The following is an 18885-nucleotide window of genomic DNA, read 5'->3' on the forward strand; positions in this document are numbered from 1 at the left end:
AATCTCCAACATTGAAGGCATTAGAGGGAGATATCACATCCAGCAGCAGGCTGTCTTCAGGATCAGCCAGGCATGCTTACCTCCTGCATGACAAAATATTTGCAAATATATATAGTAAGGAGAAGAGTTAGTGCTGTAGAATCAAAACTGAAATAAGTATCAACAGAAAAAGCCCCTACAAACCCTGTGTGTACGTTTACCTGGCATGGTATTGTGCCAGAAATACCTTTGGTACTAGCCAGATGTAAAAACTCTTACACTCATCTTGAGCAATTTAGCTCTGCTTCTCAGCTAGTTCTGAGAATAGCTAATTAGCTGGTTACACTGTGTCTTCACTCTCAATTAATTCAGCCAGAGCCAATTTAGGTGTCTGCACAGCAGTGCATTTTGCCCAGGTAGACACAGTACTTCTGCTGTTGGGAGGAAGCAGTGAGACAGTATTTCTCATGGGGTAGGCACAGCTTCAGCATACTAGCTCTTTAACCATGGTCAATGTATAAAAAAAAAATTAGATTTTTTTAATATAGGTCTTGAAGAAGATTATTTCGTGGATACTCACAAGAGCCTTGCTTCACATCCCCTGGCCATTTAAGGATAGCTGAGAAAAAGAAAACAAACGAGACATGCAGCTGATTATATGAGAATTTAAAGAGTGGGTGAGGCTGGCATCTTAATAAATGAAATATAACAGGTATGTTGAAAAAAGCTGTCTTCACTTTCAAGGCCCTCAACCTGCCACTTATGTTTGGTGCAAAAGATAGATTTCTAAGAGGAGCTATAATGAACTGAGCAAAGAGGAAGAAAAGGGTTTTTATAGCTTTATTCTGAACAAGTAGGATAGGATATCATTTACTGGGAGTGGGCAGTATGAAAGATGCAAGATAATGACAGTTTGATATGGCCATATCTCAGAAATACTATGTAGAAAAAGAAAATAAATTTAAAAAAAAAAAAAAAAAAAAGATAAGCATATTTTAGTCCTGTCTGAGATCTAGAGGAAGACCCAGCTGAACATCTTGCACAGGTTTACAGGACCAGGTACCTATATTTCAAAACTGTGATTGAAACTACTAAAAAGCTGAGAAATTGTTACTAGACTCTGGACATCCAGAGTGGAATTATCCTCTCTTTACTTGAGTACTTCACTCTATCTTGTCAGAGCCAGAAAGCTGGATTTCATAGTCAATGGAAATAATTGCCTCTAATGCAAAATTCGTCATGACTTATTGCAGACATTTAATACAAATCTGATGAACTTCACCCTCTAAAGGTGTGTGTCTGGCTTTTTTTTTTTTTTTTTTTTTTTTTTTTTTTTTTTTATGGAATATACTTGCTTCAGTCAGAATAACCAGGGAATGAAAACAGTAGGAGAGGACTGTCATGGAGGAAGGTGTGGGGAAAGCAGATGGGGAAGGCAGAGTAGGGAACCATGGCTACAAAGTAATAGTATCCTAATAGCATCCTCAGAAGGCACAGAAGAGATTGTGCACCAATGGGGCTGGATTTGTGCTGGCGAAGAGAAAGGGAGATGAGAATGGAAATGAAAAGAAAACAAGACAAAGCTAGTGGGAGCTTTTGAAATGTAAATATGTGAAAAAGGAGAAATGAAGCTGGATGATAGAATGAGAAGGGGTGATTTTTGCTATTATGTAGAAATGGAGTGTGGTAAGAGCTCAGAAAGAAAAGATTACATTATGCATAATAAGGCTGGATACATTTTTAAAGTAAATTTAACCTTAAAAAGGCTATTTTATAGAATAAAGTAGGGGGAGGAGGAGAATTCTTTTCTCCTCTCACAAAAGAACAAAGAACTTTGCTAGTATGAAATCACTGCTAATAGAAAGCAATCGATAGATGGTATAATAGCAGCAACTGGTTTCCTTGGAGTTATACCACATTCACATTGCACCCTACGAAAGCAGGACACTTTTTTTCCCTTTTTCAATGTAAAATGTAAAAGGCACTGAGGAAACAGATATTTTTACTGTGCAGATAGCTAGAGATATTGTAGTGATAAAGGGCAAGGCTGTTGTGGTGAGAGTCAGGAAAGAGGGGCAGGGTGGAGACTCTTTGCAGGAAGGGAATTTTGAGAAGGATGCATCAGCAGCAAATGGGAAATGGAGGCAGAATCTCACTCATGCACTTCATTGAGCCCTTTCCTCAAAAGTAGCTATTTTGATAAAATGGTAGGATTGTCTCATGGTCTGTTCTCAAGACAAGGAAGTTGGTACCATGAACTACATGCAGTCATAAAGCAAAGACATTTTGATAAAATAGCTCTGTACTCCAGCTCAGAGTGCTGGTGATGTTTATGCAAATAACTCCAGTTTTGCTCTTGGACTTACGAAGTCATCAGAAACCAGCCATCAAGTAGTGTCAATAATCTAGTTGCTTGTTCTGTATTTATTCAGCAAACAATTGGAAGCAGAGTTACATTCCAACCATTTCATTCTACAACACAGTCCTTTTTGATGAGGAAATCTAACAGAACATAAAGCCAACACATTTAAATATCCTCCAGAAAGTGAAACAGGAAATTAACTTCTCTGTTACTTCTTGATACAGGAGCCATGTGCACTTCAAATGTAACAGTAATATGAACAACTTACTATTTCTATGAACTTTTATGCAAACATGAAAAAGAATGTAAAAGTCACACTTGGAATTAATAAAGGTCTGCATAGTCCTGTAAATGAATGACCTAGGGCATTAGAACCACATGCTAAGTTTTTATTATAGCTCTTCTTATCAATGCTGTTTAATATTACTGTGGTAGTTTCTAGGACTCCCACTCATGGATTTTTTGTAGTGTTGCTGTGCTTGGTGGTATTTAGCAGCAAAGGGAGATCCACACTTCTTTGCTGGCTAAGTGGAAATTTAGGCAGTTTGCTGCCTGTGAATACTGCTAGTACTGCCAGTGTTGTTTATATAAGGCTCGTTCTCTTTCATGGTATTTCTGTTGCACTCTCCTTTCATACAAAGGACTTTTGGTTTGCATAGTGGCTCTTATATCTCTTTTGCAGCAGCCCAGTACCTCCACAAACCAGTAGGGTTCAAGTAAGCTGCTGTCAAGTTGTTTGGAGCTATTGGTCAAGACTGACAGTCTTGACTAGCTTGGTGTAAATGAGTGGCTGCCTGTAATCAACACAGGGACTAACACCACCAGAACTGTGTAGCTGAAAAGATGATTAATAATTTTTGAGTTCTTTCCTGAGAGAAGATTAGGCAGACACGAGTTGGGCCATTATGTTAGGAAGAAGAATTTTGTTTCTGCAGTTGAAGTGATGGTCAATGAAATTCTATGGCATCAGTTCAAACTGTATATTTGCTTCCTTGCCAGGCAGAGACAATGCATCAATATTTATGGAATTATGCAATCTTCTTGGAATCTGAAAAAATGCCAAGGAACTGTTTGCCTCTCCTCAACTTGAAATATCATTGCTATTTTCTTCTTGGCCAAAACAACAACAGTAATTATATATAAGATGCGGTTACTGACCAAACTTTGAATTTTTGGAACAACCCAGAAATTTTGTACAATAGCGAAAAGCTTCAGAGACTAATACAATCAATTATATCTTTATGCATTCATAAACTAGAATTGGATAAAACTGGTTTCAAGGAAAATGTCAAAACATTTTCTCTTTAACAGAGAACTTCACAGCTATGTGGAACTTACAGACAGACAGAACTAAGAATTGCAACTCAGATAAGAGATGTCTATTTTCAGTTGGACAAGGAGGGTTACGTAATTATTGAGCTTTCATATTATATAAATTGGGCTGTTTATCTCATTTGTTAAGACTTCAGAGGAATATATATTTGACTTGATCATTTATTAAAAAAATTTATGCTCATTTCTTTTTCTTTTGTGTTTTTGTGTTATTTTGTAAACTGAAAACAAAATTACAAAATTAATTTTTATGCATTTTTATTCACTTTATAGCCCATTGTGGTTTATTTAGACCCATTGTTAAGGCTGTGGATCATCTGTGTGATAGCCTATTGCACGAAAATGAGGCCAGTGGCTCAGCTAAGCGCAATGGCTTGCAAGCTGTAAGACCAGGTATATCACGGCAAAACTGACAGAGACCTCATCCTAAATCATACAGGAAGTCTTAGCTTTGCTGTAAAGCCTCATTAATTTCTGTGGAGACACACACACACTGTTCTCTAGGTAAGACAGGGACCACAGATGTTCTTTACCAATCCTTTTTACAGAAGTTGTATTGAATCTGTATTAAAGTGACCTGCTAATAATAGCCTGAGACTTCAAACTGGGGAGGAGCTAAAAAATGGTTTGGACTTGAAAACATTTGACCATTTAACAATTATTCTTAAATACTCAAAATATTATGGATCCTTTTTTTTTTTTTTGGTTGAAGACTAATGCACATTAAAGTTATAGGAATGCCAAAAAAACCCAGAACCATAAAATATCGAAATATGTGAACAGCATATTTTAATCTATTTCACTCTGCTTCTTTTATACCAGCTCTCTGCCTAGACTGCATTTTTATGATTGAGAAACATTTTATAAAAAACAGCAGACTCTTTAAGTGTATAAACAAGTCTGCTTTTGCTATAATATCAGAAATTCTGAAAAACATCCAGTAGTAACTAGATCAGCATGTCCAGTGATGTAAGGCATTTTATATAGAACTTTGGAAAAAATTATGGAATCACTTGCTGCAAGTGTGCAGTTGGCCAGAAATTTTTTATATTCTGTGTAGCTAACAGGTAGTTTAAAACAAACCCAAAAACCTACCCTACATTGCTTGGCAAGAAAACAGAGGACACGTTGAATCTTGTAACCTGGACTGCAAATAGCTCTGAAAGGGCAGAGGAAATAAATTTGGCAACACTATGCATGGATCTCAAGCAAGCACCGTAAAAGGTGTTGAGCTGCTTCATATTATTCAATAGTACCAGATTAGACATCAGGTCAAGCTGTTAAATTTAGGACCTGAATTATCACGGAGTCCCAAAGATCCCGTCCTGGCTTTTTGGGAAGCTAGTGGATAAAAATGCCTGGGCGGTGGGAGGGGAGGCTGGGTGTCCAGATGAGTGTGTCCCCAACCAGGTTTGCTCTGTCCCTCCCAGCCCTGTGTCAGGAAGTTTTGGACACATTTTTACGTGTCTCAGGACTGGGTGTCCCAAGTAAAGCCCTCTGGGTGCCTGTGAAGGTTAGCACCATTGTTTGAACTTCCTTTTTTTTTTTTTTTTTTTTTTTATGCTGCTATCCGTGTTCTCTTACACATTTGCCATTGCCAAACTAGAGCCTTGCAAATATGTCTTCTAATCCCCAGGGAACTGGGGAATTTGCCATCTGCAAGCGGGAAGGAGAGCTCCCTTCCCCTGGAAGATCCCGCTGCAGACGGGCTGGCGCAGACCAGAGGCCTCTGGCCCCGGGGCCCTCGGGACGTCTCGATGCCAGCTGGTTCCTGTCCCCCTGCGCCTCGCCGGCCAGGTGGAGTGAGCGGTGGGGGCACAGCTCGGGCCCCAGGCCTGCCTGACACCCATGGCCGCCAAGGCCTGTCGCACCAGGCGTGGGCCGCGAGGCGCTGCTGGGCGGGGGGGAGCCCTGCAAGACTTGTCCTTGAAGCGTTGCCTGCAGGGGAGAATAAAGTAGTTTCTGGGTACTTGAGATAGAAGCTCTTGAACTTTGTTGGAAGCAAAATGCTTAAGGAGTGACACTGCCGGAGGCTTTGCTTTCACAAAGAAAGGTGTTTTTTGTTCGCATGAATAAAGCACAGTAGCCCTAGTGAGGAGGTGTGCACACCGGGCGCTGCCGAGTCCGAGGCAGGATCCTGACCCCAGGCAGGAAAAAATCACCCTCAGCCGTGCCGCGAGGGGCGGCAGCAGGACAAGCCGTGGTCGCCAGCTAAGACTGAACAGGGATGTGTCCTGGGCTGCAGCCTCTCTGTGCTCCTCACGTGTCCTCAGTTCACCCTGCAACACTGGCCGCTGCAGCACACGTGGGATGGAAAATTGGATATGCTTGCAAAATAAAGTGAGAGGTGTCTCTCTCCTGATTTTATTCTGCAATGCAAGTGAAATAGAAAGTGGGAAGTGTCTGGCTGGACTGTCCAGAGGAGGAGGGAGAGGGAGCACAGGCAGGGGGCCAGGGCCAGGGCTGCGTTTAAGAACAGGGAGGGAGGGAGGGAAATGGAGAGGGAGTGCTGCCAGCGCCTGCTGGCGCTGCAGGAGAGCAGGAAAGAGAGAAGATAAGAGGAGAGGAGGGAGGGGAAAAGGCAGAAGGGGAAGGAATGGTGTATGCTGTGGTGGGGACGGGCAATCCGAGATGCTGTAACGCTGTGCTTGCCTCCCTATTTAAAGGGAGTGTTTTAAAAATGCTGGAATGCCGAGGAGGACATCTGACAGGTTACCTAATGCGAGTTCCTGTGACTTCACCCTGTGCTATGTGTGCTTTTTCCAGTCAGCATGCAATCAACCTATACTTGAATATCCCAGTGTCTAAAGTAGTTTTGGGCTGCACATTTAGAAAATATACATAGAAGACTGACAGTGTTTTAGCAAGATATTTTTCAGGATCCCGTCATCGATGATGCTAACCCTTTCCATTGGGTATGTCTGCTCTGAAGCAAAAGCAGACGTGGCATTAGAGCCTCAGGGCTCTAATTAAGTTTCAGAACTTAATGTGCAGCTCACACTACTTCTGTGCATTTGGGGTAGCTCTCTTCCATTTTTCTTTGCATGATGCTCATATCACGGGCTATTATAGAGAAGAAGGATTTTCTCCAGATGCCGTTGTCCTAGGCGCTATATGGGAAGACAGTGAATGGTGGACAACTCAAGAGTTCCTTGAGATTCATTGGAGAGATCATACACCTTTCTGCTTGCTCCTATATACAAGTCTCTCTGCTAGACCTCCTATAGGAGGGATCATGTTGGACTAATAAGGCAATAAGGTACCGAGAAGGTTACATTTATTTTTCTAGAGGCATAGCAATCTACGGTACTTTTAGGATTCCTCTGCATGCTTTTACTTCGGTACTCTTCTTACTTTTCTTAATCACACTGCACAGCAGAACTCAGACCCCTGCACTTTGCTTCTGTGTGGGACCCACATTCCTTGGAAGAGTTTACATGGGTTTCACCAAGTCCTTTCTGCTAGGTGACCCACAGAATACTGTGGGCCCACGGTCAAAGTCTGCTGGCAAGTACTGTTACCAGCTCATCAAAGCAGCCCAGATTTCAGCCAAAGGTGTTTCCATAAAGGGAAGACCATGGTTTAAAGATCCTCCATTGCTACTCTGAGCTTTCAAACCCTTGCAATATCAGCTCAAAATGAGGGTAGAAAAAAATGGAGAGGCAGATAAAATGGAATTTGTGGTCAGAAGTCCCTGATATAAAGAGAATTCTTAATTATACCAGAAATATTTCCTGGATCGCCACAATAAATTACTAGTTTCTCTTGTGAAAAATAACAACTGTATATTATACTGCAGAGGAGTGTCCTATCTTACAACAATTGTCTTCGTATTGTGTTTGCTGTAGATTGACGACTCCATTCTTCAGTACTTTGGAAGCCATACAAGAAGAGCAGTTCTGTATGCACCTCCTGCTCATCATGAAACCGACCGCCAGCTCTGTCAGCGCATCCTGGCAAAACATGGATATACAGTCACAGTCCTTGAAAACAGGGGACTGACGGAAGATCCCAGGCATGAGGGCCCTTACCACAGTAAGAATAATTAGCCTTAGTTAATATGTTAATTAACTAAATGTTAGCTATTTTTCCAGCATCCTTACACAGGGGTAAAGCTTATCAACTCTTGATGTAAGGATAGAAACCACATTCTAGCCCTTCTCAGTTGTGCAGCTAATTTTCCACAATTAGATGATTCTTCCATTCGATAGATCCTTCTGTAAAAAAAATGCAGCAGAGTGATTCATCATAGTCTTGACAACCAAATCAGATCAGTTTGCTTCCTGATGACTACTCATACCAACTTCATCAGTATAACTGAGTGATTTGCAGTAGAGCATTTCATAACAAAACAAATACCTGCTATATTTGTGTCTTTCTCATCTTCTCTCTTATAGAAAAGCTGTATCCATGAAGGTACACTTTTTCCTCCAGTAATGTTTTGATTCTGTAAGCTCATTAAAGAACATGATACAGAAATACATTTTGCACTTGCTACAGAAGCTGGGATAAATTACTGTCGGTTCTTAGTTCCTGTTGAAATTTGATCCACAGCTAAACCAGGCTCCTGAAGAAGCTTGATGTCTTGCACAAGGGACTGTAGCTTTGTTGCGTAGAGTTGTACTGTCTTGATAGAGGAGCTTTGGGCACCAGTTACATATATATATGCTGACTATGTTTAAGTCTTGGACTTAAATTCTTGGACACCTCAGAGGTAGGAAGTGGAGCTGTGATCTCAATTTGATCTTCTGTTGGAAGTCAATTTCAGAACTGGAAGGCTTTGAAAAAATACACAGACCACCATTCTGTCAGTAGAAAAATGGTGTGGTTGGTTATTTTTCATGCTAAAGGGAGTGCTGCTTGCATCATTCAGGCTTGCAATACATTCCTAGGGTTACCAGAGAGCTCAGTTTTGCTTTGTGCTTTAACCAGAGTAGTTTCATAGATGAAAACCATAATTACTTAGCATGCTTGAGGCTGCTCAAAACTCCACCAGTAATTTCAAGTTTCTCTAAGAAACTTTCTTGAAAATGAGGTACATGCAGTTTTCTTGGCAGGTTGTACCAAGAAATAGTAAATTGTCTTCACCTCACTCTTTTATTTTAATCTGGTTTCATAGTCACCTTTTAGCCTCTCCTCACCTTGAGTACTTTCCATCTCAGAGTGACAAGACACAGCATGTCTGCAGGCTTTGCTAATGTCACATGGGCTGCAGAGAAAAGATGGCATCTCTGGGGACCATGTGCACCATCTCTGTGAAATACTTTTGTTTCAAATGGCCAAGGAAATGGGTATGCCAAATTCAGTTATGATTAATAAAAAAATGACTGTACTAGATTTTGCTCCAGTTATCAGTTCAGGTTGAAGTTCTCCAATATAGATTTTTACCCTCCAAATTCTGCCTCTGTAGAAATCAACTTAACCGTAGGCATTTATGTTTTACAGGCTAGCATCAGTACTTCCTGTAGTATTTTTCCAGTAATGAAAAAAAATAACAAAGAGGTTTTAGGTATTTTCCAGGAACATCCTACAGCTTCCAGCGGATGTTGGCGTATGTAAAGAAGTCAAATACTTGCCAATTTAAGACAGAGTAAGACTCTAATAATTCCATTTGATGGCAATGTAAGTCTGCCTTTAACTAATCCCTGTTATGTAAATACCTAGCTTTGAATTTACATCTTAAAAACAAGAAGTAAGTCAAAGAGCATGTCTGCATACCAAACCAATGATATTTTCTTAGAACTAAACAAATTATGCTCAAAGTTATTTTTCTTTTCCAGTAGATGGTGGGGTTTACTGTTCTGGATAGCACTTCTTATTTTGGAGAAGGGTATTTTGAGCTATGCTTTGTCATAATATTTTCCTAATAAGAGTGTTACAAATTATTTAAAAGTATGTTCCTTGAAGTCTCTATTAAAAAGATGTAGATAGTGGACTAAGAAACATAGATCATGAGTGTTGTGAAAAATCTATAAAAAGAGTCTTTCCTTCTTATTTGGTATTATTTAGCAGCTCTATCTGGTGCTTTTATTTTTGTGCAGTCTGTCTTACTCATGTATCTTTCAAAGTTCACTCTAATTTTGAAAGGATTTTTTGTTTAGAATGGCTGAGAGCCAAGAGTCTAGCTGAAGACATATATGGAAAAAAATTCACCACAAAACATTCCTAACTTTTTTGTGCTGGCCCGCTATTAATTTTGGGACCTGTTCTGTTCCTGTCTGAAACCCAAATGGGACACTTCTGCAGACTGGTCTTCCAGAGAGATACTCTAAACCTGGGCTGCAGCACTGTGTTGAGTTCATTGCTGTTAGAGAGAAACATCAGGAGAATAGTTTTCTACTTATAAGTGGAAATTTTTCAGCTCTTACAGATGAACCAAAACATTCGCAGTTTTGGTAACTGGAAAATAGTTGGCTAAAAAGGAAAAGCATACCTTTATATTTTTTCTTTCATGTCAAAGAGACTGTGGTTTATGGGTTTCCTATGAAAACTTTGTACAGAAGTGCTCTACAGTAAAACATATGTTATTCAAACCCCTAATTTTTAATTGAAAAATAGCTTTGTCAGTAAATTTTCAAACAGCTTTGCTTGAACAAAAAGTATCTGTGCTTTCACTGTTCCTTAGCAATTAAACCCACATGGAGGGAAAAGCCCATGGACCGATGATATCTGTGCCTGCTCTGAGCTCTTTTTGCAGCAGCCTGAATGAGAGAGTTTTGCTGTAAGGTTTAACACATTTCTTAGTCTGCTGCTAGGATGGAGATGATAGAGAGGTGGTACTGTGTTAGTAGCAGATGATGGGATAGTCAAGTTTTGCAGAGAGCTGGGATAGCCCCCTTGGGCATGTAGCTGCTCCTGGGGTAGACCCGTGTAAGCATGGTCAATATATCCAGTGTCTGTGATAAATCCATTGTGAAGCAAGCAGTTCAAATGAAGTTGGATAACAGCTGATGAGAAAGTTATCAGGTTGTATTGGGCATCACATCTATAAATGGTACACTTGTTTGTCAGCTAGGCAGAAGAAAGTGTGCTTGGTGTGTTGCTCCTTCCTTCCTCCTCCTTTTTGTATAATGTGAGAATCTGCTCATAGAGACATAGCCTCTGGGCCGTGTTCTGCCTTTGCTGCAGCCTGGGAGCAGCTTTGAATCTGGTGTCACACAGCTTCACAGAAAATAGCAAAGGGATCAGAAACAGGAGTGAGAAAGACCCTCACATCTGGACTTTCTCCTGGGGGGTGTTCTTGTGCTCTCAGAGTGGCAAATGCTGGAGAAGAACTTGCCAGATATTTTCCAGTCTTCTGCCTTCTTCCCTGTCCTTCCAGTCTGAGAAGCTCTCATCTCTGGGGCTGCAGCAAAGATCAACAGGATCTGTGGGTCCCTATGGCTCTGTGATGCTCTGCCAACATTTTCACGTTTTTTAACAGGAAAGTTTTATCTCAGAAATTTGTTGCACTAAAATGCGTTTCTGCTCTCCAAAAATAATGTGCCCTCATTACAGTCCGCTGCCTGAACCTTTCCTGAATTCCATACTTTCCCCAGATGACATCTTCTAAGATAAGTAAACTTCTTATGTCTTTCTTTCTGGAGCTGTCAGTTTTTGTCCTTTGCGCAGTGTGCCTGCCTCCTTAGTCAATGGTGACACTCCCTTAATAGACATTTCCTTCATTTCTCAATTTTTCACCTTTACTAATAGTTACGCAAATCTCAGAAAACTGCAGGCTCTGAAAAACATGTGCACTTGTATGCTACAAATCTGACCAGGCAGTTTTAATTCATTCTGCAATAAACTGTATAATTCTGTTACTGCTAGCTTTTGGAATGGAAAAGGTTCTGTATAGCTTTAATGACAGCTAGTCAGTCGGCCATGGAAAAACCACATCTATTCAGGCCGCTGGCAATCCGAGTGCAATGTAACATTATGTGCTCCCTGCTGCCTTAGAATGTTAATTTTAATAATTTGGTGGAAGATTGTGCAATTTAAATGGATGACTTTAAAAAAAGAATCATAAACCATTTTCATAGTATTGATTTTACACAACAATTTCCTATTTTTAGAATACTACAGCTAAGTATTTAAACTTTACTAGGGCTTTTGTTTGCAGTTTGAGTGACATCCACTGAAGATTAAATTTTAGCCATGCCATTACAAAGATCGTTACAGTACATATATTGATTTTGGGTTGTTGGGTTTTTTTTTGTGATTTATTATTCCATAAGATATGTATTGAACCCATTTTAGCTTTGGTCAACATTTATGTCTTGGGTCAATGAGTCTTTATGTTTATTTCCACTGAAATCAATACCAGTTTCATGTCCTATTTATTCACCTGAGCTTGTTAAGTGGAGATCATATACTATATATATCCTTAAATTTACATACATTGCAAAGAATATTAGATCTGGAGTTATTTCCTCTTTGCTGACTTTATCAATATGCTCACTGATTTCTGTTCTGCTTTCTGCCATTTTAAAAGCATGCTGTGTTTTTAAGTGCTTGGCTGTGCAAATTAAGTCCTGGTTCCAGCAAAGAGGATGATCTGGCTTTTTGCAAATGTGGGAGTGGTGCTTGGGTGGAGCTGCTCCAAGAACAGGAAGGGATGAGTGAGACAACAGACCCATGGGAGCAAATCCAAGTGAATCTTGGCCCTTCTCTTTATGTGAGATGGTCAAGAGATCTGTCTGGTATTTAAGGTGGCATCTCATAGCATTACTTAGATATTACTGCAAGGACTGAATAACCCCTCATTGTTAAAGCAACCTAAATATATTCAGACATAACTAATTTTGCTGTAAAATGCTGATTTGAGAATTGCTGTATTGTTACAGCAGATATGGCCTCTGCTGCCTCCCTTCTTGGCTCTCTATAGAGTGCTCTGTTGCTTCCTTGTGCCAAGCAGTTGCTCCCTGTAAAAGCTGCTACTTGGGGCATGTCAGGAAGCATGAGCCTGCAGGAGTGAGCACAGGTGTTCAGCAGATGTGGAGCAATGGTAGCTACATGTTTCTCTCTGTCTCTGGATGGTGCCTGACCAAAGAAGCAGTTGGGGACAGATGAAAGAAAATTCTGCTTTGATTCTCCCCAAAAGCCAAGTCATTCAATTTTTCATTTTGGTTTGTTGGGTATCCTTTGGAAAACTTCTCTTTAAATAAATTCTTCATTTTCTATGGGAAGAAAATGTCTGTGTCTCCTCACTTCTATTCACAGTAGGACTAGGAGACAGAGAAATGTTGCCACACCAGAGTTAGAGATGGAGCAACTAGAATAAAAACCATATGAGTCACTGTCAGAACTAGGATGAAATGCATGCTCCTTGCAGTATATCTTTAGCTTATTCCTTTAGCATATTGTATCAACACTAGTACTCCTCACTATTGATACTTTTGACCAGAGGCTAATTCAGCAAAAGAATCAGCTTAATTGCTGACATCTGGCCAGCAGCAAGGTAGGAACTTGCAGAAATGCTATTTCACAAGCGCAGTCAGAAATAGTTTCCTCAGGGTTGCTAATTCTAGAGAATAAACTACAGCCATCAGTTTTGGAGGCCCCCAGAGCCATGTCTGATCACTGTCAGACATTTGCCATACATGCCTATAGTAAATAGGATATGAAGTACTACAACAACAACAACAAAAGTTATGTTAGATATTAGGAAATCTGTTTTGGGGGTAAGGCTAGTGAAGTAATCAAATGGATCTGCTGGAGCTGTGAAGCATTCAGTCTTACAGGTCTTGAAATACTAGGTAAAGAGGTTTTATTGGGTGGAGTGCGTCCCCCTGTGGGGTAACAAGATGGACTAGCCTTGAGAGAATGAGGCAGACAAGAAACTGAAGAGGGAAAACATAGTGATTTCTAAAGTAGGTGGAGAGATTTCAGGTATGAAGCAGCTGTGGTGGCTCAAGGCTCGAACTGAGCAACAAGCAATATGTAATTTACAGCAGCTTCTTAAAATGCAAAATATTTTAAAATCCCAATTCTATGAGAATATATTCCTGACAGGAGTGGGGAAAATGGAAGGGAGTGCAAAATCAGTCATGCTTAGAGTATTGCCAGCTGAAGTTTGAGAAGGTAGGAAGCAAATAACATACTCTGAAATAGGGATGGTTTTTATGGGACAGCGTGTAAAAATCAGTACTAAGAGAACCAAGTCTCCTTCCTTAGTGAGTGGTTTTCTATGGAGTTTGAAATACATTGGTAGCATTAGTTCTAACTTTACTTTCATTTTTTTTTGTTTTTGTTCAGAGTACATTTAGTAGGAGATCTTACTTGCTGTTTGTTACAGCCTCAGACAAGTTTCCATGAAATCCAACTAACTTTAGCAAACAATTATAAAGACTAAAGGCCTCAAGCAAAATTGCTGGTGTGTTCTGTAAACATCTGGTTGCCATTTTCAATTACAAGGACCAATCCACTGAAGGAAGCAGTTTAGTTTTTTTGGAACAGAAATGGGACACTGGGGTTTTTGTTCTTTTTCATAGTGGAGAGTAAAGGAAATGTCAGGAATAGAGAGGTCACTAGATGCTCAGCTTTTGTAAATACAAGAGTCTCTGAGAAAATTAAAGTAAATTGAAATCAGGTTCTGAAAGTGTAAACAACCCTGTGGAGGTAAGGTTAAATAAGCAGGACTTCAGATCCTAGCATGCCAGCAGAACACAAGATCATTCTATCATAAGCAAGTAATTTAAAATATTGTGCAAAATAATAATGGTGAGGCTAGCCACATAAGTGTTTTGTGGGTTACCATGCAAATACGTGTGTATCTTCAGATCTAGCAGATGTAATTTCTCTTCCAAAAATCATTTTGGTTAACTGTTGGTACAAATATATAGCTGGCAGTATACAAAACTGGTTGGTTTCCTAAAGCAAAATATATGTCATGTGAGTCCTGGACAAAGTTTTGACAAGTAAAACATACACTTCAGAAGTATTCTTTCTGTATGTTGTTAAGCAAGGAGCTTAAAAGTGTGATCCTCAGAGCATACTATTACAAGCATACTTAATGTTTGTTAAGTTTATTCTACTTCCTTAAAATGAAAGTTCAAATAGTTTTAGGAGGAAAATGTATACCAGAAACATACATTGTCTTGACCACTTTTTAGTTCTGCTTTTAGCAATTAAGGCTGACTCTTTGCCAGCTAGTTGAAAGTGGATGCCTAATCTCATGCCACAGACATCATTGGTTTCAGTAGAAGATAGATGAGTTTCTGACATACCCAAATACATGCTGTTCTCTGATGTGATGCTGTGGTTTCTTGTTAGAAAAATCTAAGTGCATCGTATATTTTTCTGAACAATATGTGTTCTCCTTCCTAATTATTAGCAGAAAATATTCATATTTTTTAGCAGAAGAGCACACAAACTATTTTTTGTATCACTAAAATAGGCCCTCTGTAGTATTTTACTAAACAAATGCACTCTTTTCCTTGAGAAAGGGAAATTCTTTATTTCTTCATAACAAAAGTATAAGGACATTCAACTCTTAAATTAAAACCAAAATGTAGCATTTAGTCATAAAGTTATCAAACATACTTTTTTTGAATGTTCATTTTTGTCATATAAACAGAACATACAGTCCAGTGGAGAGTGGTATTTATTGGGTTGACTTAGAACTTACAGTAATTAAAATATTGCACACTGATTATACAGTGAGCTAAAATTAAAACTTTGCTGGAATAAATTATGTCATGTTAATAGAATCTGAAAAACACCAGTGTGTCCGGACAGATACACATGTTGGCCAAAGAAAAGTGACAATGTGTGAGTCCACTGAAATGGAATGAAATAAATACAAGGGATTAAGGTGTAAGCATATAAACTTTATAATATGCTATTAACATGCAAATCCTCTAAAAGAGTTTGAGGCAATATTTTATAACTGTAGCCTATGGGATAAGAAGGTAACAGCAGATAATTTTTTATTCAAGTATTTTTAAAATGTTTTCCTTTAAGAAATTAATCGTGACTCTGATAGGGCTCGAGCAGAGACTCTGGTTTATAAATATGTATGTCTGTTCCTAAATGTCAGATGATTGTCTACTAATATAGGTGCTGGGAGAATGACAGTAAGTCTGTCCAGAAGCCTGTAGCATTCCTGCCAGAGCAGTCTCTCTGAGAGATTGTTGTATTAGTGCTGCCCAGTGTTTTGGCTGCTGGAAGCTGTGACTCTTTTTGATGCACTCACTGGCTCTGAATGCTGGTCAGCTGTGAGAAGTGTGGTGTCTTTCATCTTTGTGCTCCCATTTTTAAGTAGAGGCATTATATACCTCTGAAACCAAACCAACTTTTAAATTTTTTTTTACTTTAGCTACCATGACTTTTATAGGTTCAGATAGCAAAAAGCTTATACATTGTGTGGGCCTTCACTGTAATTTGCAGCCAGCCCACTCCATTCCTAGGTTCAGATTCCAACTTTCTCCAGCTGCATCCACTTTCAGCTGACAGCTCTTCTGAATGCTGCATCCCAAAAATGCCCCAGACATCAAAAGTACAGTAGCCACCCACGGGTTAGAACATGTTTCTGAAAATTTCACGCACCATATTGTTACACCGGCTTATTTTACACCAAATGGGAATCTTTCCTTCATGAGGAGGATGATTATTCTACCCTTCTGATGTTCATTATACTCCCTCAAAGTTGATTTTTCAGTGTAATATTGAATATTCTTTTATTTGGCCCCTGAGGTTGTCCATTTGGAGGTAATTATAGTTTGCACAGATGTTGAAGAGAAAGGAAGCTTCTCTGACGTACTCAGAAATCAAAACTAACTATCCCTCAGTTTCAAGCTGGTCATGAAAGCTTTCAGATTTCTGAAAAAAATTATTTCATAAAGAAGACTATTACTAAAAATGACACCTACTCTTTGATTGGAAAAGAAAAACCCACATAAAATTAATTTCTATCATTTTTGGCAGGCATGTTTTCTTACATTTTTCACAACAGAAGGTTAAAATATGGAAGGGATTTGGATTAAAAAGTAACAGAGGAATAGGATTTGAGCAACCTTAACTAGTAGCAAGATTTTAAAAATATATTCTTAATATATTTCCTCAATGGTGCCTCACATAGGTAAAATATATTCACATTTTGATAGAGGAAAGGACAGAAGAGCTGAGCGGTATGCATTTTGGAAAGTTTGAAACAAATGATTGAAGGCATAAAGTGTTTCTATAACAAGCTCATTGTTGTAATTACTTTATTTCAGAGATTTGTGGTAATGCTTTCCAAAATAAATATTTAGCTATAAAAAGGAGTTTCATTTTTAATTTATAGCAACTATTAAAAGTGTGTATGTACATAGAATATACTGGGTTTTCTTCCGTATTGTGTAAATGCAGGATGAATCTCTCAGAACCACACTTATTTTAGATCTGACAGTTAGATCTGACAGCTCAATTGATCAGTTTTTGAAAATAGACTTTTAGTGTAAAATGGTAAAATAAGACGAAACTATTTTTTCTTTACTTGGAAGAAAACCACTGTTTGCTACAATCTTTTTTTTTTTTTTCCAAGAGATAAAATGATAAGACCTAGCTATTTTTGACCAAACCAAGAAGTATTTGTCTGTCCAAATAGGAATCAGGCATTTAAATACTTTTTCTATTTCCATCTGGCTTCAACAACACTCTCTCAAAAAAACAACAAAACAACAAAACAAAAAAGAAAAGCCCTCACTCCAGTTTTGACAACTGCAGTGAGGCTAAGTATCACTGGAGCCTGTCTAGAAGTCAGTTTTTGACAAAATATATATGTTTGAGGTAATCTTCTGTAAAGAGTAGGCTGAAGAAAAGGACTTTAAATACATAGACTCTGGCACACGTTAACCCCGTTTTCACTTGGAATTAAGTGCTATAGCTTTAGAAAAAAGGTTAGAAGACCTTTGGATAAAGCTCTAAGAGTAGAAAGAAAGAAAGTATTCAAGAAAGTACTAGCAAAGGTAACTGTAAAGTAGTTAGGTTGTCCTCTTTGTGACAGGGTGATGTGTGAAGTAGAAGAAAGCTGCAGGTTTTTTCCTTCTCTACCCAGCTCCATGACACATCTGACTTATATCCTAGACATTATAGTACACATTTTTTGTAAATCTAACAATGTGGGGGTGCCTGTTGTCCTTAAAAAGTGAGAGGTCTGACCCTAAGTTTCTTTAAAATGTTTGGAGAGATAATTGTAACATCTGCTTTTGAGTCCATGTTCCATGGACTGCCACTATGAGGTAGTGATGATGATGTCTGTATCATCAACTTTCACTACCCCATGGCATGCCAGGTGAATAGACTTGAAAGGCAGAATAGGGTGCTGCATAGAAAACAATACCTGTGGGGTACAGTTGGAATCTCCCTCACATTAGCCATGGCTTAATTATTGCATCCCTGTCTTTGTGGTTTTGTCTAACATAAATAAACTGGGTTGATTCCTTAGTCCTGAGGACAAGTGGTGCAGTATGGCTTGTGTCCATGTATCTAAACTCTTTTCCTCTGACTGAGGGTGGCCTGCTCTTTGCTGAGTTTTAGGAACTGTCAGTGGCTTGAGCTGTCTCCTGGGGCGTTGCATGGCCACCCAGGGAGAAGAAAACAATCATAGCAGATGATTGCAAGCCAGTGGTTGAGCCTGTGTCCTGACACTGTTTAGTTTAGGCATTGCCTCTCTTCCCAAGCTTCTCTTTTGCAGTATTCTGATCGTTTCCTGTCTCTTGGGTATTAAGGACTCTGACACATTAATTAGGGTTGGCATAGGATGCCGGAGTGCTGTAAATGCAGTGATCAAGTGCTGCCATTGGGACTTTAAAGTATGTCTTTATTTCTTGCATAGGTGATAAAACAGCATACTTTTAAGTTTATAATTGTTATGCTACTTCATTGTAATTCGAATGAGACAGGGACATTAAGACATATAAACCCATCTGCTCTTTAGCTGCTTATCCTGAGGGTCCTCCATATCCATTGAAGGGAAGAGGCTGTTTTCTCAGCTCTAGCACAGTTTCTGCCCTTTAAAGTCAATGATGGATTTTCATTAGTGCCATCATTTAGAGGGCTTCCCAGGTTCCTCGTGTTCTGTTGCAGAGTGGGAGTGGTAAAAAGATTGGGGTGAAGGACAGGATAGAAAGTATACTCAAGCTGTCAGTTTGGTTTCCTTGGGCAGAACCCTCCTCCTTCCCAGGCACTACTTTCCCATTGAATCTTCTCTCTGACCTCCAGCTCTTTCCACTTGTTGCATGCATCTCTCT

At 39.3% G+C, this 18885-nt stretch overlaps 1 protein-coding gene across 2 annotated transcripts in view; it reads left to right on the forward strand.

Annotated features, from left to right (window-relative positions):
- The window catches only part of CPED1 (cadherin like and PC-esterase domain containing 1), a 154705-nt gene that overhangs the window by 4266 nt on the left and 131554 nt on the right, over positions 1-18885 (forward strand). For both annotated transcript variants that reach the window (XM_074903153.1, XM_074903155.1), the window contains exon 3: positions 7522-7708. In XM_074903153.1, coding sequence (XP_074759254.1) covers positions 7522-7708 — 187 coding nt within the window. The remainder of the gene's footprint in view (positions 1-7521; positions 7709-18885) is intronic.

The sequence above is a fragment of the Athene noctua genome, chromosome 3 (assembly GCF_965140245.1).
Source record: "Athene noctua chromosome 3, bAthNoc1.hap1.1, whole genome shotgun sequence".
NCBI classification, from domain to species: domain Eukaryota; kingdom Metazoa; phylum Chordata; class Aves; order Strigiformes; family Strigidae; genus Athene; species Athene noctua.